This window comes from Lipophrys pholis (assembly GCF_963383615.2).
Source record: "Lipophrys pholis genome assembly, chromosome: 15".
Taxonomy (NCBI): Eukaryota; Metazoa; Chordata; class Actinopteri; order Blenniiformes; family Blenniidae; genus Lipophrys; species Lipophrys pholis.
This window is the reverse complement of record NC_137642.1, coordinates 18,554,000-18,580,265: the sequence shown is the minus strand read 5'-3', so window position 1 is coordinate 18,580,265 and position 26,266 is coordinate 18,554,000. Positions and strand designations below refer to the sequence as shown.

The window sequence follows — 26,266 nt, the reverse complement described above, 5'->3', positions numbered from 1 at the left end:
CGATTCGCTTTTATGGGGTTTTTTTTCCAGCCTTTCCCAGAAAGAAAAGGAGCTGGTCATCCATCCACCATGGCAGCTCCGCCAGCAGCAGCACCTTCGCCCACTGTTGTCTCGGACCAGGCGGGTTGACAGCCTATGCGCCTCCTGAAAAGAGAAATTGTGCAGTTAAGTGTTTCTGCAAATGTCAGCAGTATTGGGCAGCTGGAGCCGAGGTGATCTGCGCCCTTAACGGTGAACTGCATCCATCAGATTTCTCAGAGAAAGACATCGTCGGTCGCCTCCACACACGATTCCACAGACAAATTGAGGGTACAGCAGTGGCTGGCAGAGGGTTCGTCCCCTGAACCAAACCGTGACCACGTGGTGCGCTTTTATCAGGCACACACAGGCGATCGGCTGCCCTAGTTGAACCGAGACAAGGCCCATGAAACATTTTTGACATTTCTCAAATGTGTGGCAAATCAGGAATGGCTGCTCATGCGAGGAGGATTCTCTGACGTGGAGATGGGGAGAAAAAAAAAGCTTAAGTTAGAGATACAGTGTGGCTGGATAACGCTGCAGGTGAAGATCCAACAGTACGGCAAATAATTCACTGGGGATTTATAGATTTTCCAAGGTTTTTAGACTATCATTTTTGATATAGTCTCATCAAAACATCAGTATTATCATATGGGTCAATCATGCAGTGAGTACTAAAGTATTGTTTCTTAGTATATGGTGCAGGAAAATGTTGAACATTTTTGCCATCAAGAAACTCCAGTGTAAGCTTTTTTTTATTTGAAAAAGATCATCATAAAAGTAGCTATTATGAGTGGAAAATAGCTTGTTAAGACATTACAGGCCATTACTGTAATTACACACTGCAATTTATTGGTACATATGAGAGCCAACAGTGTTCAGGAATCCAAGGTGTGAGAGCAATAGGTAAGTGAGTGGTGGGGGATGAGGCGCAGACAAGTGCTTGAAGGCTTTTTGTGTTCACGGTAATCAGAAATTATGATGAGAATTAGTGTGGACGTGGCTGAACATGACAAGCCGAGGAGAAAGCAACAGTAACAATACCTCGATTAAAATAACACCATAAACGTTCCAATGAGGAGGAACAGCGTCAAAAGGATTCAGATTAGAAGTTACGACTTCTGGAGTTGTGTAGCAGGCGCAGCTCCTAACTATCTGCATTTTTATGTTCGTAATCATCCAGACATTTCTTCAGGTCTCCATCACGAGCCAGCCGGCCCCCCTAAACCCAGCAGGTTGCTGTGACGATGCCAAGCGGCTCCCCCTTTACAACAACAGCCGCATTCAACCGGCCAAGATTTAGAGCTCTGCAAATATTGACTGCGCGAGCTTTCGTGGGCCAAGAAAAAGAGGGATTGGAGTTCTAAAAGGAGGTCGTATTGGTTGCAACTCCCATCCATACCTGCTCTGCACCTCTGGAAAATATATTTTCTAAATAAAGTGGAACAGTAAAAGGTGGGGACAAGGATACGGAGAGAAGGAGGGGAGTTTCTGCAGTGGATTTAAGTGAGAGTGAAGCAGAAAAGAAAACAGCAGTGAGAGTGAGCGAGTGCAGGAAGATTTAGATTCCCCAGAAGAGACAGCGCACATATTGAGAGGTGGGCCGACTCCCACAACCACCCGACAGCTTTACCCCATTCAGCCTGACACATTAGTATTCTAATGCCAGTGGGAATATGTATGACTGCCTCGCAGAGAAAGAGACCTGTGCCAGAGTGCCAAGAGGAGAAAAGACAACGAAAGGCCAGCGAGGGAGTGGTAAACACAAGAGAGACGTTAATGTGGTAAAGAGCTGTGAGGAGAGGATGGCGGGTGAGTAGCACCACATCGAGGGGGGTTTATATGATGGCGTTTATCTTCCCGCAGCCTTTATCTGTGTCTCCATGACTGCACACAGGAGCTCCATGAACAGAAGGCCTCTCTTCTCAGGCCTGCGCTCTGTGGTTTACTTTTATAGTCAGACAATGATTTGATTTTGATGAATTACTATGAAGCACTTTTTTATACACAGCGTGTTTTCAGGACTGTACTTTAAACTGCTTTATTTTCCCATCGTTAAGGTCAGAAACAGGCCAATCCCGCCTAAAGTTGTTTTCACTCAGCAGGGTGTCTGTCATCAATCTATTGGATTAAGTGTGATTATAAAAGGACTATATATATATATATATATATATATATATATATATATTCTGAATCAAAACTCTTGCCAACTGAATCACAGCAAAGTAGATTTTTAAAAATGTTGCCTCTTCTGAAAAATGACAACTTTGCAGCAACATGTTTGTTTGTTTTTTTCGTGTAAAGGTCAAACTAAAAATCTATAAATACAAAACTGAACTACTTCCCCATTTACCAAATGATGTATAGATTTGTTTAAAGCTACTATTTCGACTATTATGAAGCTACTTTATTGTTTACATTACTATACTGATATAGATATTTCATTAAAGCCAGGTCTTTTAAAACAGAAGGGTTAGTCAGAACAATATTGCATAAATTCCGTTTGTAGGGAGTAATTATTTTGTATTATGGTGTTTTACTTAGATTTTTTTATACTAATTTTATTACATAAGTTAGCTTTGTAAAATTAATTGTTGAGAGATTATTTTAGTCATAGTATGAGAAACTTATCTGAATGTGTGTTATTGGGAGGAAATGTTTTTTTGCTCTAATAAATAAGGCATAGTTTCTTTAAAAAAAAAAAAAGGTATGGCATCAATGAATAATCTAGAATTATCATTTAGATGTCTTTATTCCAAAGTGTCCTATCAGGCCCCTAAACCAGACAGCATTCAACATTTAGTAGTGAATCATTGTAAAACAAAGGAGACCAAAGATTAACAAAAATAATTTGCAAATGGTGATGAAGCCAGACTTTCTCATTGTCTTACCAAAGTGTAAAATAGTTGGTAGTTAATCTTACGCACAAGTGACCTCATGACTTAAAAAAAAAAAAACATCTAGCAGGTATTTTAGGTTCAGGTACAACTTCCTTGTCTCAGTGTTTTTATCACATCGTTGAAGAAAGGATATTTGTCTGGATTCAAATTCTCAATCAGAATGTCATAATGTTGCCGACTGATTGGGATTGAAACAAGTCAAAACCAACCAACATTAACAGTATAGAACCACATCAAAAGTTTTGTAGAAAACCGCAGGATATGTAAGTTTGAGTTGATGTTTTTTTGGAACATTTCCCTAAACATTGGAGTTTATCCTCTTTTGCCATCAAAAGGTTAATTAGATAAATCCATCTGAGGGTCACGCAGAAAGGCAGCTTTGGTGAAACTTCTCCCTAAGTGGTAAATGTCAGGAGGTCACAAGATTAGGATTGGTATGAAGCTATGAAGTGATTCCAAGTGGAATGAAAAACACAATTTTCTTTTTTTTTGTACATTGAAATACACCTGAAAACTGTATTTCCCACTGATGCAAATCCAGTCAAATGCCAATTTTAATATTCAGAAAGCCTGACATTTCCAGTTTGAGACTCATGTTCAGTGCTGACACTCACAAATAAACAATCATGACTCCACTATAGCTTCATTTTCTCTTTTATTACCTCCTAACACTCACATTAACGCCAAAACTGTGTCACACACCCAATTAATCTAAACCATTTTGCAGATAAATCATCTGAGCTCAAACACAATTAGTCCTGACTTGCATGCCGGCTCCAGCACCAGAATGACTAAACATTGAGTACACAACAAGCCGACGCTTGTGAATATTTCCACTATGTCCAACAGTGAGTTGGATCAACTTGAAGCCCCATGTCAAAATGCATTTTCTATGGTCCCTTAATAACTCAGGCTAATCACTTTAGCTTTGTCTCTCGGGACACAATGTCGCCCCTCATGTCCTGTATCCTAGAGAGTGGGCTTGGGAGCGGTCCGGTGACAGTGTGTTGAATTTGGGTGACAGGGCCCCAGTGGGAGTGGGCGCCCCCCTGGCCTTTAGATAATCCCCAGGAGAAAGGGCCTGCATTTAGGCTGTGATACGCTTAATCCGGGAGGGGGCTTGTTCAACAAAGGAGCCCGGCACTTCCTCTGGCCTGGGAGCTTCCGCTGGTCTGGGGGGCCTGGCGTGGGTGCCCGTACAAACATGCATCTGTACGACACGTCGGCATCACAATGGAATGAGCGGGAGACATATAGACACACACATGTGTGCAGCGGTTGGACACTGGAGCGGGCATGGGAGAATATCGAAAAACAAACATGTAAATTCACACTGTCTTCGTGGGAAGCCAATTCAAGCAAACAGCCCCCGCCCCAATGGGGGGGCTGCAAGAGTAAACAGGGATACGCACATACGACTCGCTGTGGGGTGAGGCTTTTGCTTACATTCTGCCCCCGAGTGCACGTAACAAAGGTTGCGTGCAACATAGAAAGATTAGCTCACAGAAGGACCCCCCCCCCCCCCACACACACACACACACACAAAAAAAAGAGAGATCAAACCGTTCACTGCTTACAGATACTTTTGGATTCACAAACAGGAAGACGATGTCGTGTAATTGCTCTTTCAGACACTACACGGACTCCTGCTTTAGTCATCCACACTGCAGATGCCATCAGGGGATGCTGGTGGATGTCAGACACGCTTCAGCTCCATCCTCTGGCAGCATCTGTGTCCCTGCCGTAAGGAAAAATGAAGACTGCAAGATAAAAATCTGCAAATCCGCTCTTTCACTAAACACATTTTCCCTCTTATTTACCACAAAAGCAAATACTGGTTACAAGCGAGGCCGGCATGTAACACTGAAGGGCATTTACGCAAACGGCTGAGGGATATTATTCCATATTTCTCTGACATGATCCCACATGCAGGTTTGGATTGGAAAATAGAAAAATATCAGGGATTGAGGCTTTTTTCCCCTCATTTTCAGACTGACCACCTATAATTTCAGCGCTGACACTGTCTCTCTTGTCCAAGGGTCACGTAACCGCTGTACATTTATGAGAGAAGGAAGAAAGTTTTGTCTTTGAACTCAGAAAAGATACCCAAAGATTTACAGTTGGTTAAAGGGACTTTCTTCATTTGTTTTGAAATAATCATTTGTCAGCTGCACAGTCGTATCGGTTGACACGATCCCTGGCTCAGGGCTGTTCTTGGGTGAAATTCCGTCCTGAAATTGCATGTTGTCCTTGTATTACACTAATTATTGATACATAATTAAAAGCACTAGTCACCAGCACATTAACATTGCAACACAATAAGCCTTGCACATACCTATTTGATTATTCAGCAAAACCTTCTGAACGCAGAAAAAGATAGAAACTCTACATGGAAATGAACCAGGAATCAAACAAAAGCGTCCCATCTGTGCAATGACAGTACGAACCACTACACCACTACACTCTTTCTTTTAACCTCTTCAACCGAATGTTAAGAATAATTCTTTAGAAAGCTGAAGTTATTTTTCCACTGTATCTGTGGAATTGACTCCACATCCATCAAGACTTGAAAGCGCTCTTTGGTAGTTTAAACATTATCTTGTCTCCTAGTCTCCTTTCATAGCTGTGTATTTGCCCTTAAGACAAACTCAACCCGTCTGTCTCCAGCAGAGACTAAAATAAACCCCAGAAAGTATCCAAACCATTTCTGGGACCCTGGTCGGACATAAAGATAAAGCCCTCTCTCCAGGTTCCTCAAATTCCTTAAATCCTGAGATTTGGCTGAGCGATATTTCAACAGCAGAGTGTGGTCGGCGCAGACCTCGTACTTAACAAGAGTTATGGGCAGCGGCACTTTTATATATAGACACATACAGTATGTATGTAAAGGAGTAAAGTCAGTAGTGCCGCATTCTGCAGCATTCTGGACTCATAAAGCAGCGAACCGGCTCTGGTCACTTGTTTTGATAGAAAATGTCCACCACAGCACTGGCACATGTCCTTATGTGCGCTGTCCACCAAGACTAAGCATGTGCGACAGAGCCAAGAGTGTGTGTGTGTGTGTGCGCGTGAATTAAGTCCAAAGGAAAGCATGCCTAATGCGAGAGAGAAAGAGTGAATCCAACATGGCGACCAGCCAGCGTCGGTGTTCCCTTTTTGGAGAATTAGCCTGTCAGTCCTTGTTTCTTTACTGGGGAGGCCGGCTGCTTATAAGCCCAGGTTGAGTTGAAACAAGAGAAAGTGACTCTGTCCAGTGTTTTCTTAAGACACGGTGCAGACAGACAGGTCAGGTCGCGCAGGAGAGTCCAGCTTCTGCACAAACACAAGGTCAAGCTTACACTTAACCAGTCTGTGGATACACTTATTGCTCGGTCAGTTGCATGATTGAGTGGCTCTGGAGTCATTCAGGAGCATTAAGTAGTCTTCCAGCTGGGCGATAGACATAGCACACACAACCTGGCTCCCCACCTAACACATACATCATCATGTTTATTTTTTTATTTTCTCTGAATCTGACTTTACAGACATTCAAACTTAAGATCTCACCTGCACTTTTTCAGGTTTTGCAAAGAAATGTCATGTTAAGTTAAAGGAAGGCCATTTTTTTTTAAGAATTTTTGAGCTAATCAACAAGCATCATCAATAGAACTGGAATCTTGATGTTTGTTTGTTTACTATCAAGTCACAAATGAGTTTTTGAAGTTTTCAAAAGTACAGGTACAGAAATCTGAAAAGGTGGTTAACGAAGAAGTATTATCCGGCAGCCTCTATAGTCGCTTTAAAGTACTTTTAGCAAACATGTGAAAGCATTAAAAGAAAAAAAACTTTTGAAGGATTTACTGGTATAAACCTTGACAGAGAACAAATGTAAACATTTAATGAACCTGTTTTAAACACATATCATAGATATCAATCGATATTCAGACATTTTACACCTTTGGACAAAAGAAGTTTAAACATGCAAATCAATTTATGGCTTTTATGATCATTTCCTCAGGCGCAACAGTTATTCTAACAAAAATGAAGAGACAGATGAGCTTCGCCTGGTGAAAAAGTGGATGCTCAGTGATTATTATTTGTGATTATTATTGACTGATTCAAGTTGAAACTAAAAGTAAACCAATGCAAATTGAAGAAGAACTCAAGGAACCTCAGGAATCAATAAAGACAAACATTGCTCGGTCAGTTTAAGTGGTCAAACTTAGGAGTAGCCCTGTCATTGAGAAAAATACATGCGTGTTTAGTATCAACAATGTTGTACAGTCTCAGCATATAGGCAAACTGGACTTTAACTGCATTTTTGAGTGATTTTTTCAAAAAATATTTGATTAATTTGACTTAATTTATTGGAATTTATTGTTTAATTGTCCTGCATTTTTTTTAAACCTGCACACATGCCTTTAAATGTTTCTTTAGTTATTGCTTCATTGATTATCATTGATATACATGTTGCAATTCAGCAAACAAAAGGTCCATTTGGGATGAATAAACTGGTCTGATTGCAACTCAGCTAATCGGCAGTCTTAACCTATAGCCTGTGTACACACACAAATCAACAGTATTACAATAAACACAAAATCTGAAAGAGTGGAGCCTGCCTCTAGTTATTCACAGAGCACTTAAATGAGTTTGCACAATGATGCAAATCGGAAAATGATGCTAAGATAGCATGCAAAGCAATGTGCACCACTGTTCACAATGTCAGCAACTCAGGCAACACTGTGATTTCAGCCTCACAAAATACACCTGCGGTGATCTTTTCTTTTCTTTTTTTTTTTACAGTTGTTATCAATAGCGTGAGGAGTCAGTGCCTTGTGCTTTATTTGTGACCAAATGTCATCACATTGAAGAACCTGACATTTAACAACAGACATACTGAGCATATTTCCTTTTTGTTAAAATATTTACAAAATAGATTAAGGATTTGGACTTTGAACAAATATACTTTTCTGCAGTCTCCAACGATCAGCAAAAGAATCACATTCACCATGAAAATATATACAGACAGAAAACTTGCAAAATATCCCATTAAAAGAAAAAATGCCATTAAAATGTTTAAGCTTAAAATGTTACTTAGGCACACAATTGTTTACCAGAAAAAGTAAAAGGGCGTAGTAACATGGCTTTGTATATTTCTGATTGGATCTACAATTAAACTAATTTTTCCAAATTTAGTTTGGTTGAAAACTGAATATTTTTGAAAGCTCAGGTCACAGAGTGATGTAGTGGTCAACACTGATAACAGGGTGTGTGGGGTTTTCCAAGTTCTCCCCCTGCATGTGTGGGTTTTCACTGAGATTAAAAGAAAATGAATTGCATTAACATCACATGCAAGGAAAAGCCGGTTCTGCATGTCGCTGCCGGTGAGCAGGAGCTGCACGGAGCCCTGCTCTGGCTGTGATTTGGGCTCGAGCGCTTATCTCTACTGTGTACTAAGTGTGACCTTTTACATCATTTTCACTTACCGAAGTTGTGAGCATGCAAAGAAAAGCCATCAACACCACAAAGTGAGACTATGCAACCGCTTTATTTGGGTCAAACCAAAAATAACAGAATCAATAATGAAAGAAAAACACAGACTAAATACACCAAACAAAAACATTGGGGGAAAAAAAAGAAAAAAAGTGGTTTCTTCACTCCACAGAAACGCGACCAAAAAGAGCTTTACGATGTTGTGGTGCAGCATGAGTCCAATTTCAGTTTTAGATATAATGTAAGAGGGGGAAAAATAGGAAATGCGTGGACATTCAGAAAAGAAAATACTTTTCAAGTGGCAACGCAGAGAAACTTCAAACCCGTGTCTCTTTAAAGAGGAGTTGCCATGTGTGTATAACTACATACTCTTATATCATTGCTGAAGCATACAAGTTCAAGACTGGTGCCTTGCAATCAAAGCAATGGTTATATGATATGAGAAGTTTGAGAGCACTGCTGCAAGTTTCACTCAATCACATATTATAACTCATAAAAGAGGCCAATGGGTGAGAGGGTGCATACATACGTCCAATAAATAGTGATTTGCTCCTGCATCCTTCCAGCATGTGTTGAGGTAAGCGTGGTGAAACTACCAAGGAAGAGGCAGCAGTAAGCACTTCGATAGACAGTAAGGAGACAGAGACATTAACACATACATGAAGAGAACTGACAGACATCGCTGGGAAGTGTGTATTCACGTGTATTTTATACTAGTACGATGGTGAGAGGCGGCCGGTTTAAGAACGGTACAGCAGGATCCGCTCAGCACAGTCCTGGCCAACCAAGCTGGCGTACTGCTGCACCTCGGTTTCGTCACTGGAGCCCTTCCGTTTGCGTGAGTAGGCTGCGTAGGGCATGACGGTCCGCCTGTACAGCACCAGAGCTTTGCCCACATCCCTCAGCACCCGGGCATCCCCTACACCAAAACAGGCACATGAGAAAGAAAACATGAAACACAATAAACATTGTCCCGAGTTTCCCTCCTTTGCTTTGTTTACCCTCGGAGACGACTTGGCTGGGATATGTCGTTATTCCGAGAAGCTGCTGGAGGAGCAGAAAGCCTTTTCCCCCCCTCAGAAGTTACACCCCTCTGCCTTGAGCATGGAGTCGAGGCGGAGTGTGAGCAAGCATGGTTAGACGGTCTTGTTTACGGGGTCTCTGCTCACCGCTGGCTCGCCAAAGCCAGCGACTCATTCGGTCTGGTCTCATACCGTGCCAGCTCCCATCAGACCAGTAAGAACACTGCTAATCTCAAGAGTGTATGTTCAGAGCAGAAAATTATCCTCTGGAGAGTCAGATGGAGAAAAAGGGTGAACACATAGTCAGGTCTGTTCTTCACAGGCATTACACTATGTCACCATCTCTCTGATGTACGACATCCAGACTGCAGCTACTCTAATCAAAGCTTCCAGTCATTATTTGACTTATTCTCCAATTATTTCACTAATTCATCAGCTGCAAAATGCCTAAAACTGAGCATGTGGAATGTACTTCTACATGTTTTACATAAAGTATTTTCTTCCTTTCAGACAGACTTGTCTGAAGCAGAGGTGAAGAAAAAGGAAAACACTTGATTGTGTTACAGGAATCACAATGACTATAAACTTCCTTTTGTCCTTGGGAACAGAAGAACCGATTGGAATTCCTCACTGAGTATTATCGTCATTTTTATGCATATTTTCCAACTCCACCTTTGTCATAAAAAGTCAACAGGGTGGAAAGAAAAGCATTGACCAAAAAAAAAAAGGCGCAGCTTAATTGCCAAAGATTTATGAAAAATCAAGCATGAAGCCACTAGGAACTCACTGTTCTCAACTGTACCCTACCCTGAGTACCGAGACATACATGGTGTTCAGAGCACGGACACATGGCCAAGGTCGGGTATGCTGAAATCCCACCAACCTCTATACAAGACACATTACTTGAAATGTCAAGACTGGGCTAAGAAATACTTGAAGACAGGCTATTCCAAGGTTTTATTGACTGTAGAAATGACTGTTGACGGGCCAGATGGACGGACCCGTGGCTGGAACGGTCATCGGCACAAAGCATCAGTTCCATTTGCCAGCGAGGTGGAGGAGAGTTCTGGTATGAGCAGGTAACATTAATGATGAGCTCACTGGACCTTTTCAGGTTGAGGATAGACTTAAACTCAACTTCTAGAAACTTTTCTTTAGTAAGTCACTTCCCTTTGTACTCTATGCTGTTTCAATTCCATTGTCTACAGTCTCCAGATCATGGAGCTGGTTTGGGATGAACTGGGCAGAAGAGCAAAAGCAAAGCAAACTACAAGTACCACAAATTTATAGGAACTTCTGCAACCAAGTAGGAAGAACTTTCTGAAGGATATTTGATTTCCATTGTTGAAAGACAGCCAAGAGTGTGTTCAGCTGTGATATGCTGTCATTTCAGAGTACAACGAGACAGTAAACTGAATCGTTGTAATAAATGTAACTAAACCAATTTTCCACATGTGACCGAAAAGTTAAGATCGAGTGCAAATATGTAAAATCAAAAATAAATCATTACATGAAAGCTGAAGCAAACTGCAGTTTTTGTACTTCAGTGCTTCTGGTTTGAAGTGTCCCTGGTCTGTCTGAGATGAGGTCCAGGCAGTGGGGTTGAATCGCTCGCCAGGCCCAGAGGGACACATCGAACAGGAACAAGTGAGATGTGGTATTAATAGAGCTCTGGGCTTCCCGTTCTCCTCCGTCAGTCCCCCCCCCCCCCCCCCCGACAGCACTCATGTGGCTCCCAGCTGGACACTCAGGTGGTTGCAATGATGTGAGCTCACTTCTGACTGTTTATTTCCCAAAGTATGTGCCACAGCGCTGCCAAATTCAGACCGAAAATATCAACAATTCGGAAAACAGTATGAGACAAAAAAAACAAATGCACGATGACAAACAAAGCCTCTTTCCTAATAAAGAGCATGTTGGGAGTGAGGCTTGTCTTTCAATCACGTTTGATCTCAAAATCACTCAATATGTCAAAGTGTCCTGGAGCAAGACTGTGTGTGTTTGTGTGTGTGTGTGTGTGTGTGTGTGTGTGTGTGTGTGTGTGTGTGTGTGTGTGTGTGTGTGTGTGTGTGTGTGTGTGTGTGTGTGTGTGTGTGTGTGTGTGTGTGTGTGTGATCCATAATGTTATCATCAGTCAGACTGAAACAAACATCATCAAAATCGGGGAGCAAGAGTCCCTGAAAGAACTGGTGACATTTGCAGCATTTATGAACTGCAGCTTAACCTACATAGTTAGCTATTAAAAAGGAGATATTTATTGTTTACATAGAACAATATTGATTGTTTTGCATCTACAGATTTTCATGAGGCTGTTCTCTATACTCATGTCAAACAATCCAACTGGGAAATGGGTTTTTTTCCCCACCTAGTAACCTTCCATGTTTCCAGTTGCATTAATGTGTCCTAACACACATCTCAGCTGCTATGTACATCTACCAGTACAGCATCTAATTTGTACGGGCACTATCTGAAGAGCTCGCCAAGGGAAAGAAGCGAGCTGGGTATAAACATAAAGTCCCGAGGCTTCATGAAAATAACCCCCTCCCTATGTAGATATTTTCATACTTCAGCTGCAATTTTGATTCCACAATGTGGATTCATGTTTTATTTATTAGCCTCATTTCCCTGCTCGGCATTGCCCTAACCGCTGTCTCTTCCCCCCTTCTTCTCAAAAAACTGCTGAGTCATGTAATTGAAAAATGGTTGAAGCTAACTTTTAAATGAAGAAAATCAGCAGTATGTTAAGTCTCACCATGTGGGGGAAATAGATTCTTCAAAAGCCGTAAACATGTTACGCAACTTGTACATGAGCAGCTTTTTGATGCATGAAGAATTAATGTGTGTTGATGTGATGAAAGTGATAATATTTAAACATTTGATGCTTCCTCACTTCAAGTGTGCTTCAGGCCAGGCTCTATGCATCTGCTTATGATCTTCATCAGGGCCAGGCCACTTATGCAAACAGTTAAGCGAAGTTCAACTTGTCCAACACCGCTGCCTCGCCAAGATATCAAGGAGCGGACGTTTTGCAAGACAGAACGGATGGCGGCGCGAAGCTCGTCGATGGTTTATTAACTGCTGCAGAGATGCTGAGCAGAGGTCCCAGTTTTCTCTCGTAGTGCGAGCCATCCAAACATCCGCTCCTCACATAAACAACTTTCCTTTTCTCCTCCACACAGACTCCAGCAAAGCTTCTTCCCGCCGTGAGCAGGTCCAGACCCTCGTCCTCGTCAGGCCCACCGGACGTTCAGTGACAGGGTGCTCCCAGGTCACAGCTCCTTCGCCTCGGGGTTCAAGGGTTAGGGGAAGAGGAGTGGTGAGGGTCGCTTGGGGGAGTGAGAGGGTCATTGCTGAGGCTACAGGCCCTGACACCTCGCCACGCTCCTCTCTCTCTTCCTGTCCTTCTCAAACTCTCTGAACACTTGCTTAACACCGGATGCTGGTCAAAGGTAGGCCACCGGGTTATGACCACTTCCTATGACCCAATGTTGCAAATGCAGAATGGGCTCACATTTGAAAAGGGAAAGGCCAAAATGGCGTTGTAGTGCATGAGACGGCTGCTTTCTGACTGGAGGGCCCGGGTTCAAGAGGTTGTGTTTGCACCTAAAGGCGAATCCCTAAATCTCTATGTGGCTGACCATGAAGTTTGACCTCCACAGTGAAGAAAGCAACAAGAGAAACCCTACGATTATACAGCAAATTATCATGACTATTGTAATTGGAATGAAGGTAGTAAAAGGGAATGACAAAAAATGTAATTGTATTGGAAAAAAAATAGAAAAGTTGTGCTATCAATCTCTGACAGGCAAAAACCCTGGAAGAGATCAGGACATAGTAATGTAACGTAGACCCAGACAGTGAGAACTCCACAACCCTAATTAATATGTATTTTGCATCTGGGTTGGCGCCGGCCAGCCCATGGGTTGATGATGAAGATCACACATTTTTGCAAATGTTTACAGTGCTGAGCGGCCATTCCCTTCCCTTCTCTGTCAAGCAAGCACTGAGTGTCTGTGTGTGTGTGTGTGTGTGTGTGTGTGTGTGTGTGTGTGTGTGTGTGTGTGTGTGTGTGTGTGTGTGTGTGTGAGAGAAAGAAGTTCTATGTAGTATGAGCTGGATGCAGTGTAAGTGTCAATAAGCACTGTGTTCATTTGAAGGAGGTCACAACAAAGCCACAAGGGCTCTTAATGTGTCAGCGTCAGACGCGCAATCAGTGAGCGTCTGCTGTGCAGGGAGTTGTGTAAACTTTAGATTAGGCGTCTTTACACACCTCATTAGGACAGCTCTGTAACCTGCTCGCCCTCACAATGTAAACGCGCACACAGCACACTCAAGATCTCTGGCACAGGCAGTTTGAATTTCCGGCCTTCATAAAGCACAGGAAGCAATTGGATAAAAGAAGAAAGAGTCACAATGGCACTCATTTTTAGATTTTAGGCCTGAGCAAAAAAGACAATATGACTTCCAAAAGGGTACATAGGAGATTCCTAAAGTGTTTCGCGTGGCCAGGACTTCCCCAGGAGTTCAAGCTTACATGAAACATGCTGATATTCAAGTCAAACACATGTCATACATGACCAAATAAGTCTGGGCCAAAAAAGCATACCATTCTCTAAACATGAAAACGACAAAGGTCATAGTGACCGCTGGGTTTGCTCAGGACCCCCATTAGTCTGTCAGCAGTACAGCTCGGCACCAGGGCCGAGAGCTAAACCATCGACTGAACTGTAACGACACTGCGTTTGGACAGCTCGGTCCTGAAGTAATGCGCAGCACTGTCCAAGACCAACAGTCCACACAGGAACCGAGGCACCACAAGAACCACAGACACATAAACGAATGGCGGCCAAAAGTGAAAACTGCCAACTCAAGAGACCTCCATTTTGTCCTGGGAAATGTGTGCCTACTCATGAATTTGAGGAGAGAACTGACAAAAACAAAAAAAGGAAAAATATAGTCGTGGTTAAGCTGTTAATGGCAGAGTTGTAAATGTCGACTGTTTGCCCTTTATTTCTCAAGGGCGTGGTCATTTCACTGCCACTTGCACCAAGAAGTCAAGCCAGCGAATCAGAAATTAATGTCAAATCCATATTTCTTTCATGCGGGGACAGAGGACAAAGGCGTATGCCAGAGAACAGTTACTCTCTTCATCAATTGTGTCATTTTTCACCTGCGTATGGCACCAAGTCAAAGTATGACTTCACCACAACAGGCTTGCTTCTGTCTATCCACTTTCATATACCCCCTTTATTCCTCCTCCTCCTCCTCCTCTCTATCAATCTATCTTCCATTTTATTAAGCTCCTCTCTCTTCTCGTGCCAGCACGCAGCCACAAGCCTTGCTCCCTTTCTCCTCTTCTAGCCTAAAAACACTTTTATCACATGCACTGCGTCTTTTCCTCCATCTACTCTGCCATTACTTCCTCGCTCGCCCGTCTAACAATCGCATTGTTGTCCTCTCTCATCTCCCGTTACTGTCGAGCAGCGTCTCTTTCCTGTCTGGTGATGCCAAGTGACGAGGAACTGTAAACAGGAGATAGCTCTGGCCTCCATACGCTCAGGTTACAAGTTATTGCAACATCAAATGTAGGTAGGCATGTTTGGACCCTCATACAATGTTCACACATACCAGTGATGTTCAGTCACCTCTCGCACGACTGGAGAGTTTATCTGTGTCACGTGGATAGAACCGTATCAGTCGTGGTGAAATGTGTTGGAGGAAAATCATCACAGTGAGAGTGACCTGACAGACTCTTCAGTTATCCGCCAAAAAAACCTGGCCACTCACCAACAGAGAAGGAATATTCAGAGAACTCTCCTTTCTGCCTCGGCTTACCAGCCCTCCTCTCTCATCTCACAATCCAGACGTGGACGTCCTCCAGTCCATCTTCTGTGTGTGGTGTATTACCACCAAAATCACTATTCATTTAATAATAACAGGGGCTTGCCGCAAGACAGCGCTGGCTCAGCCTGGACCATGATAAAGGATGTGGACAGAAAAGGAATGTGTGATCAGAGTTGGGGGCCCTTGTTTAACCCCCCCCCCCCCCGTTTGGTGACTGCACGTTACTTTGAAGAAAACCCACAGCTTTCAATGCGCCATCGCAGTGAAACCGGATCAGACGTTAACTCAAGGTCCGTGGGTTCATCCAGCAAAGTTCGCTCAGAGAACAGGAAAAACCCAAGGCCAGTTTATGTTGGTGATGTTAAGAAATATATGCAACCATATGGGAAATATAGTGTTTCCTCACATTTCGGACAGCTTGTGACATTGGAGCTGGAGTGTGGTGTGACTGTTACCTGCATCGGCATCCTGGTTTAGACGAGCATACCCGGAACTGTCCAGCTTTGGTGTGCATCGCTCTATAGGTACCCAGACGAAGGTCTCTGGGCACAGGAGATCTGAAGGCCAGTACTTGCCCTAAAAAAAACAAAGAAACACAGAAGTTTAAAAACATTTGTTTGTTAAATATGTTTATTCAAGTGAAGACAAAAATCAAACAAGCGTTAAAACAAAGCAAATAAAAAAGGCATAAAAATTGGAGAAAAAAAATTACGTAAAAGCTATATTAAAATAAAGACAATAAGTACAATCAATGTTTTTGTTTTTTATAACTAGAGACCATAATCATCACAAAGAAATGTACAATATTTAAGGAAACGTTTGGGTTTTATGTTTTCAGTATAGAAATAAATAACAAAACTATTAGCTTTCCAATGGAATACATTTTTTTTTTTAAATATGCATGACGCATTGCAATGTTATTTACCAAAATATGAAATATTGAGAGTAACACAGAAGGTTCAGCCTTCAAACTGATGTGAAAGTTCACTTCTCACCAGCTGACAAAACCTCATTTCAGATTTCTTTATATAATCAACAAGCTGATGCAGCTGGTGTCAAATTGCACAAGTTAAATTCTGCACTGTGGCAGGATGATAAGGGCAATCAGGAGATTTTTTGCATAAATATGATGTAAATATGTATTAAAATTTTTTTTTTACTTGTGACTCCTGAAAATGTAACTGATTTACTGATCCAACATACTGCTAACATGTTAATTTGCTGCGATTCTACTTGTACTAGTTTGACACTTGCACTGGCCAACCTTTCGAGTTAAAGGTCTGACAAGTTGTAAACTGACCTCCGGGTCAGGATGGCGACTGCGAGCTGGATCTGACTCTACTGTCTGAAGGGTCTTTGTTTGAGTTTTGCTTCTCTGTGTCAGAAGTGCTACGCTGTCCACAGTGTTGAGCAGGAAATGTAAACACGCCAGCATACTGTAATGTGTGCTTGTGAAATGGGTACAAGTCACTATTTGACCTAACATTTTGCATGAAACGTAAACCAAGCTGAACGAAAACAGCTGCGAGGCATAGAAATAATAGAGTAAGGGGTTGAGTGAACAGAAAGATGGGGGAGAAGGAGGGGATGGGGGATGGAGACTCCATTATCAAGGACCTGCGTTCTATCACATGGCTCCAAACAAATACAAAGTGCTGAGAAAGCTCTGTAAACAAGCGGGCGCCTGCTTCAAGCCTGCTGCACTGCCACAGCGCACACACACACACACACACACACACACACACACACACACACACACACACACACACACACACACACACACACACACACACACACACACACACACACACACACACACACACACACACACACACACACACACACAGCAATATTTATAGTTTACATGATGGTAAACTGTAGGACAAAGACTCCAGCATTTCATGGAAACCTTCTTTAAACACAACTAAGGTCAAAAAGTTTGGAATAGTTAAACTTAGAAAAACACACTTGTCACTATGAACACAAAATAAGCAAGACAAAGGAAATATCGTCTACGGAAAACATTGTTATACAAGCACTTTGACTGCGGCCCGTCTGTCAGTGGGCCTATATGGAAAATATGCTGCTTGTGTTCACATGCAGTACTGAATGCCATGCCAATAACCAGAGCTGCGTTAACGCATGGGAAATTTCTTTATAAATTGTACAATAGATTAAAGTCAGAACTTCTCTTGAGATGCAAATAACAACGATGAAAAAATGCCAAAATGTGTTACTAAATTCATACATTCACGCTAAACGTATAGAGGAAACGCCAGTCAACACCAAATAAGGAATAAAGAAAGAATTCAGGATGAAGCGCGTGAAGCTAACATGCTTTAAGTGCATCTGCTAACAGATGGATGGTGCTGGAATGCGATGCATCTGTACATGCAACTGACACACACACACACACACACACACACACACACACACACACACACACACACTGGATGCTCTCCGTGTCCCAACAACTTGCAGCCTTCTACAACTGTCAGCACAGCTTGCTTGACACTCTCACACTCTGCCTCACCTCTATAGACTCCTTCAACACCACACGGACACAAGCCTCAATATACAGAACACACACCTGCCCAGCAGTGGAAACACAAGAGAGACAGAAAAACGCTACACGGCTCTGCATCCTGACACAGCACATGAGCTGTGCCTGAATACAAAGAAAGGGGAAAAGGGAAACCACGAGAGGAAAAAAAGGGCATAAAACATGTAAGGACAGATTGATGGATAAGCTTTTATTCAGTGAACAAAAGCAGTTGTAAGATTGTGTCTGCACCTTGTAGCAGCATGTATCCATTGAGTATTATGCACCTTAAACTAGTATTGTTTTTGGTTACTTTCATGAAAGGTACTGAAGTTATCTTCTTGTATGAAAATAAAAAAATAACTCATTACGTGGAAAACTAATCGGGCCATACTTTTGATTGTCTCACTGAAATAGGACGTTTTAATGTGCACAGATCTGGTTGCAGTAACACATCTGCAAAGCTGTCGGTATGTGTGATTGAGTTTAATGACATTCATTACTTACATACAGCTGAAGTTACTGCAGTTCAGAGAGTCTCCACCTCTTAAACTGGTTCTGCAAAGGGTTCTTCCTGCTAAAAGCAAGTTTTTCCTTCCCACCGTCACGTATACACGCTCAAGTGGAATTGTTGGGTTTTTCAATATAAAGGTGCCTTGGAATAACTGTGTTGAATTTGGCACAATATGAAAAAAACTGAACTGAATCAGTTAGTTAGAGTAAGACGCTCTGTAATCGAGATGTAAGCCGTCTTTGAAAGAAACAGAGTTAGGAACCACAAACAGATGAGATAAACTAATAAAAAAGAACAGAAAGCCACAGATGGCAGGAATAAGACTGCACTCCTTTAAAATGAATTAAGAGAAATAGCAACTGTTATGTTAATAAAGCCACAAGTATGAACCTCACTGAACGTTTAGCAATTATACCTGAGTTCCTAATTTCATAATCGTAATCTATTATAAGATCATTTCTGAAGCGTTATTCCCAATACTGTAACTGCACCAACCAGAAGTTCCATTTGTGTCTACGTAACGGCATGATGATTTATCCAGACTTGTACAATAAAGCTTCGGGCCTATCTAACCAAAATGAGACACAGTCTGGTCATGGAACAGGCATAATTCCTCCATCCTCCCCCTCAAAAAGAGAAAGGATGATGAGTATGAGCAAACGCAGCTATTAGTGGTCTGGACAGAGGAGTGAGAAATGAAAGAAGAAGAGGGGGGAGGAAACCTCGGTGTGCCAACACTTTATCAGCTTCCTTTCTTTATTGGACTCAATGTAAAGACTTCACCACTGATTTTCTTTATCTTTTTTCTTCTCTGAGTTGGCTTGAAAGCTCTGTAACGCACATCCATCCCGGCAGCTTCCTTGGCCGGTCTTCAGCACTGTGTTCGCTGCCTGTGCGTCAGTTCGCTCACACTCTCCATCTCTCTAACGGTTACTTATAGTGCAGAGGATGCAGTAATGGGTTCCTGAAACTTCAATTCTTGATAGATGAGACCCACTACAGAGTGGAACAGCCAAGTCTAATAGCTGGAGGTGAAATGGGATATTTCTGCAAACCCATGAACCTGAGTGGCCGTTAGTTCAGCAAGTGGCCCAAAGAGGCTGCAAGGAAGTGACTGATGGGAGTCCAGATGATGAGGTACAAGTTCAGATGTATGATTGGTCGCCCATACACAGACAATTTCCTCTCTCAACACTGTCTGTTCCTTCCTTTTAATTGCATAAACCTTCCCACACAAAACGATCCATCGACGTCCCTCCACTACTTTCCACACTCACATGTTCAGGCGGATCAGTAGTAAGTAAGATAGAGGTAGACCGTATTAGAGAAGAAAGAGCGATAGAGGCTTCACAAGAAAAAAAAAGAAAAAGAGACATGACATCAAAAGTGTTAGAAATTAGGGGACAGAAATTAGGGGAGGAGCGAGCAGAAATTGTATCCAGACAAGCAGACAGGTGACGGTATTTTCCGTCAGTGAGACATGGATTAATAGATGTGATATGAGTGGAATGAATGCCAAGAAGGATGCCTTTGAGGATGTTGGAAGTTGGGGGGTGAAGTGGGGCTTGGGAGGACAGAAATAACAGAAACAGATGAGAGAAGACATTCAGATCTGCTTTCAGTGGTGGCATTCAATGGGACAGGACCTTTTCAGAATGGAAACTGTACATTTACAAGTGTCAGAAGGCTCTCTGGGTTTTTAATCAGTTATTTTGCGGTGCTTGTTAATGAATGTGCAGAGGTCAGTGTTTATAGGAAAGCAATCTGCGACAGTGCCGGTTTCCCAATGAACTGAACTTTAACAAGGCAGAGAGGAAAATTACTCAACCTCATTTGAATAACAAGCTGGCCCAGTGTAAACAATTACACAGCCTCAATCATCTAAACTAAATAAACACACATCTCCACAGGGCTTGACACGCACTTACACAATACTGCGCAGATCTATTATCACAGTGACATGGCATCACTCAACCTTTTCAGGCCACACAGACTTTACGCACATACAGATAGCAGGGGCCCCACCGTCAGAGGGAACTTTATTACCAACTATCACACAAACTGTCTCTGTCTTTCTCGGCTTGGTGGTTTCTCACACACCTCAAGATAGGCAGCAGTGCCCCGGGCTGATGCCTATGATTTATCTGAAAAGCCATTAATCAAAGCCATAAATTGAGTGCTTTACTCCAGCCAGGGGATCCTCCGGAAAAACTACACCACTTAAGCCTTCTGCTTGTTTTCTTCCAAATCAGTCTGGCTGGGAAGAAGACAAATATGTTTGGTGTGTGGGAAACAGCTTCAACCATCAGCCACGAGTGTTTTTCCTATCCCGAGTTTGTAAAAAAAAAAAAAAAAAAAAAAAGACCAAAAATTTTTTTTTCAATAAATTAAGAAGCATCATTTTTAAACAGTGAAAAATATTTACACAGATTCTATAGTCAGTGCAGCCACTCAATCCGGAGCATTAAAACGGCAGTAAACGTTAGGCTTCTGGAAAAGGTGAACTGTGTGGAATATAGCTGCCAATATTGTAAAAAGCAGGAATCTGCTAAGATCATGTTACGTTCACGTGTCGTATGATGGAGAGAAACTCTTGGAGGGTAAGATCATTCTGTGCTTTGCTGCCATATTGCTGTGTCATGGTTCAAAGTGATCCTCTTTCAGGGTAGCCAGACCACTACACACGAGGTGGACTTGGTGTCCCAGTAACATGATTTCCCTGCTTCCATCTGCAAGACTTTACGTCCACATCTGCTGCTGATTTCCTGCCCATATCTCCAGCTGAGTTTTTTAACGTACCCTGCCCCTGCTGAGGTATCACTGTGAGTTTGTGTGTGCATAATGGCCTGAAAGCAGTTTCAATGAGTCTCTCTTTGTCAACACTATCAGTACAGCTAAAATCTGTACAGGAGAGAGAGCGGTAACTTAAACAGTAATCTACAAGTCAACCGAACACCTACTTCAATGTGAGACAGAGAGGCTCCAAGTGTGTGATGTAAGGCCTAAGAGTGGATGAGGTCATTAATGTTAGACCCTGCTCTGTCTGGCTCGCTAGCTAAAAGATACCTTATCCAAAAATAACATGCCACACAAGAACAGCTTGCTTTATATCATATTGTGGGTCCACATAATGGTCAATAGAACATTTTGTAAGGATTACATACTGGTCATGCACTCTCAGAAAGAAATAGGGCATTTGACCCAAAACAGATAAAAACGGTCAAAATGTCACAATTGTGGTCTCTTTGCAGTATATTATCCAGATGGCTGTCAAGCCGTAGAGGCCAGTTCATGAAGCCTTATACAAAGAAGCGAAGTGTGAACCAGAGGCGGGCAGACCTAACCTACTCTGGCCCGGGCCAGCACTCTGACCCAGGGTCACACTCAGCCTGTCTCGGTGAAAAACCAATAAACACAGGCCCTGATCCCTACATCTATACTCTCTCCCAAACATCTAGCTCTGACAATAAAGCCGGTCTTTCGTCCCAAGACTGTTGACACACATGCATTTTAGCCATACAAGGGGGCAAGGCCGAGGGTCCGGCTGCTGATGGACACGCATAAACAGTGCGCCTCCCAGAAACACACGCGCAGCTAGACAAATACGGCTAAAAACTGAGCAGGCTGGACAAACAGCCACAGTGAAAGACATGTCTAAACAATCTGTGCTTCAGTATAGCGGTCTATACAGACATCCTCTCACCACAGTCTGGGACAATATGTACATATGCATTGGTGTATTTGTGTTGAGTTCTATGTATCAGGGCCCTGAACATGTCTGGGGTCTGCATTTGTGGAGATTTATGCTAACTGCTGCTGTTTAAACACTCTGCTCCCGCCAAGGCCTTTTCACCCTACTCGACGTACTACCACAGGACGGCCTTCAAATAAAGCACCCGAGTTGGTAAGTTTCCCCTTTTGGGCCCCTAAGCAAACTCCAGCGCTCCTTCCACCCACCCCACTCTGTCCCTGCTCTCCCTCTCCTGGCTATGTGTCACGGCTCCACGGATGACAGGTTAATGAGGAGAAAATATTTTTAAAGGATCGCATTTCGACAAACCCCTGAGAACCAATGGCAGTGCTTTTATGGGCATCAACTCACAGACTGGGCACTTTTATCTCTTTATCTCCTCTGGTCTTTATGGGCAGGCGAACTGTTATGCCTGTCTGACACAGATCGCAGCTTACCGCCCTGCAGAAAGAACCGCCGCCCCCTAATCTTGGTCTTAAAACCCCACCTCAGACTTCTAACAGCAAGACCTCCACCCACACTCGGAATCTACACATTGAACTGCATTTATAAAAACAGCTCACTTGGCCCAGTAGTGCTTATCAAAGATCTGAACTCATTTTCTTGCCTCGCAGAAACCAGGCATTTCAGATAAAGTGGTGGAGCTGTAGCAGGTTTGAAAATAAATAGTGATGAAGTTAATGGCAAGGCAAACACCTCAGGCTGGCAACTAAAGAGCTCTGGATCTGCTCAGCATGACACCATCTCCAAACTCTCATTTTTGCCCTTGTGACCTTCACCCCCCCATGGCTCATACCCTCCTTGTCAAACCAGGAGAAAGACTGAATCATTTGACCTGACCTCTTGAACTCTGATCCCAAAGTCCCTCGCTCTGTCAGCACTCGTCCTAGGGGGTGCCAAGCAGCGGCTGGCCTCAGACCATGCTGTAACCTGTTAATGATTTGTTAAAAACACAACCGTGGCAGGACAGAAAGGGGTGGGGGGCCACATGATGGGACATCGAAGAGAAATTATCAAAAAGTTTAAACAAATGTTTCTGCTGAGAGGTGCACTGTTGGTGGTCTCCTGCCGAGGTAAATCAAACAACACTGTTTCTGTCAAAAGGGTTCCAATTTAGGACAGGGGGAGGGGAGAGAGCTGGAAGGCTGAAAAAGGCCTTTGGCTTATAAATTTCACAGGGAGAGTGAAAATAGGCCTCACTGGGTTTGATCCTATTTTGATAGGCACAGGCTTTAGAAAATGAGGAGTGCTGGAAGGTAGTCCCACTGGCTGAGCACAATAACACCTTCTACAATCAAAGCCAAAATTGCTTCATCTGAGGCAAAGACCACAGGCCAAAAACAAAAAGAGGGCTAAAACAATACGACTATAAGCATGAATGTCTGGGTCCTCCATTCCGCGACACTGGTGAGTGAAACTTTATACCACACCAACCAGCACTGTCGTGACCTGCTGCATCCAAGCATGCAAATGACAACCGTAGAAATGAGATACCCGCGACTGCAAAAGCCCAGGAAAAAGGTGCTGCTGTGTTTTTATCTTGTATGGAATCGGATGAAAGTTTAAAAAAAAAAAAAAAAGTATCCCTGTACTCTATGAATCCGTCATCCCAACCAGCATGGTGGCTGGGTTTTTAAACAGTTGCTGAAAGAAAACTTAAAACAAAAAGGAGAAAGAAACACGCCGTGTCCAGACTTGTAGATTACAGGGTGTAAAAAGCAAAACACTACTCAAAGAAAGTAAAAATCTATGCATTTGGGGCAATATTTATGCCAGAAGCACAAAACAAATTAAGAGGAATATCAAATACGCAGTACCTTCATTGAGAAAAACCTCCTCGAAAAGGAGCTGTGTACTGTAGCGTGGTACATAGGGGTGAGGGCCTCCATGGGAAACTCACAGTTATGGATGCCTCAAATTCACTCACTGTCACTCTCAATCTGACCAGATGTTCAACAAGTGACACACGAAATGCAAGGTCACCCGTGTACACAAAACATACAGTCCTTCTGGGCCCCTTGAGTGAAAAAACACCCATACAGAGAGCCGATAGCAGCGGCTTTGAGCCTTTTTTAGCATGCCAGGACCTGTTGAGGCGTACCCGGAGAGGACGGGGCTATTTCAAGGGGAATTCATCCCATTAATATGGACCTCCAGTTATGGAGGATGTTGGAAAGTTTCTGAAAAATGAACATCGCTTTCCTTTTTGTGCCAGCTCGATTGGATGCATTCATTTTACACAACTGAAATAAAGAATATATTGTTATTCAACGCCCCAAGACGAAGGTCCCGTTGAGAGGCACTTTGTCAAGTCTAATTGATGTCATAAGAAGTAAACTCATGCAGCAGGTGACAGAAAAGCCCAAAGGCACACACTGATTAAGGCAAACATTACCACACCAGCCTGAGAGGCCCGACACCAAAATCACATTCTTTCATCCGGCGCCTGCTCACATACTCCTGCGCACAGTGGCTGACACCTGGACGGATTCATTTCAGGTCTGCTGAATTCAAAAGCCGTGGCCGTGTGGAAAAGTGCTGGCTGTTGCCGAGTTGTAGAGCTGACCGGCTCTCAGTGTTTGTTGTTTGTGGGTGAGGAGGAGCTGGGTTGAAAGGGAACGGAGGTGCAGCTGCCGCGAAAGTCTCTTTAAAAACGTCAGTGAAGTACCGGCGGGGAAACGAATAATCCTTTTCATCTCGCCTCCTTCTCTTAATTGGCACACATTTTGTCACACCTCCTTTTTCTCTCCATCTGTCCTCTTCCTCCTCTTTTCACCGATTTTACTCACTCTTGCTTTCTTCTTCTCTGTGGAAAATTTAATGGTTTCCTGGGCAAGGAGCGAGACATTCTTTCACTGTGAACAATAATAACAAGAGTAAGAGCCACTTCATGCAACTCTCTCACTCCCACACCCAGAGGGCATAACCTGGTCTTCTGTTTGGATGTGTATGTATGCCACACTTGAACAGTGCTCAAAATGTTGAAACCAGGTACTGGATTGGTAAAGCCAAGTGATTGAAAGCCTCATTTGTTATCATCAAAGTCTGCTTATGCAGTACCTAAAAAAGTAACTAAGGCCGACGAGTGTTCAGACATTCACGCACCTCTGCAACGAAATGGAAAAAAAAAAAAAAAAAACACGGTGGCATGGATAGATATGTTCTTTTGTTCTGGCATAAATAAAAAGTGGAAATTCACAAAATGAGAGCCGATGAAAACCAAATACGTTTTGCAAGCTGTCGAAGCTGGATGAAGTTGTTATTAGAGGGCAAAGGAGTAAAAAGAACAGAGGTGAGAAAAGTCTGTGTGATGGTGTGCGAGTCAAACCACTTGTTTATTGCTTCACCAGGTAACACACAGCCATCACAATACAGGCTGGAAATTGAGCAAAGGTTCTCTGGGAATCTAGAAATACTTAAAGCTAACAGCAGCTGCTGAAAAAAATAGCATGTGTTACGGAATATGCAGTTGCAGGGTTTTGTGGTATTGGACATTGGCAACACTGGATGTACAATAAGAGTTTACATTCAACCATATCTTGTAAAGCCCAGCTATGTCGGGCTAATATTGCCATACCAGAGTATTCTGTTATTGAAAACTTAAGTCAATGTTGCTTAGATCCTCCACTACTCCAGAAAAGCAACCACTGATATAAAAAAAATAATAATACAGTAAAAACATCGGTTTCATAAACTCCTGAGCAGCTGTGAAACTCAGCAGAAAATCAAACCCGTGATCAGATGACAGCGAATTGCTACGAATAAAAATACACCCTCAGTTAATTGTTCACTCAATCCACATACGTTTTTTTGTCGACTCTCCCTTGGGGTCGTCCCACAGACTAAATGAGGGTTTGTTATTTTTTTTAAAACTACCAATCATGCACAACTCTGCGCATCCATCCGTCTTCCCGGTATCCCGGTGTGGGTCACAGTGGCCGGAGCCTAATCCAGCCAGCTTTTTCTCTGTGACAGTCACTTGATCTTCACAGGACTAACATAAAGCCCACATTCACACCCACTGACCGTCAAGTCAACAACTAACTGGTCATGCATATTTTTGGCCTGTGGAGGATAGCCATATAGAGATGAGGCAAGATAGTTGAGATTGTTTGAATGTGTGCTAAATATAGGAAATGAGAAATACCTTGGAAGATTCGTGGATGTAGGGCACGGAGGAAACAAATATGGTTCGTGTTTTGG

General features: G+C 42.8%; 1 protein-coding gene across 6 annotated transcripts in view; it reads right to left on the bottom strand.

The window, feature by feature from the left end:
* Positions 1 to 7,702: 7,702 nt before the first annotated feature.
* The window catches only part of ate1 (arginyltransferase 1), a 55,797-nt gene continuing 37,233 nt past the window's right edge, over positions 7,703 to 26,266 (bottom strand). For all 6 annotated transcript variants that reach the window (XM_080482113.1, XM_080482112.1, XM_080482114.1 and 3 more), the window contains 2 exons: positions 15,712 to 15,832; positions 7,703 to 9,309 (listed from right to left, as the gene is read on the bottom strand). In XM_080482113.1, the coding sequence (XP_080338239.1) occupies positions 9,131 to 9,309; positions 15,712 to 15,832 (300 nt within the window). In that variant the 3' untranslated portion in view covers positions 7,703 to 9,130. The remainder of the gene's footprint in view (positions 9,310 to 15,711; positions 15,833 to 26,266) is intronic.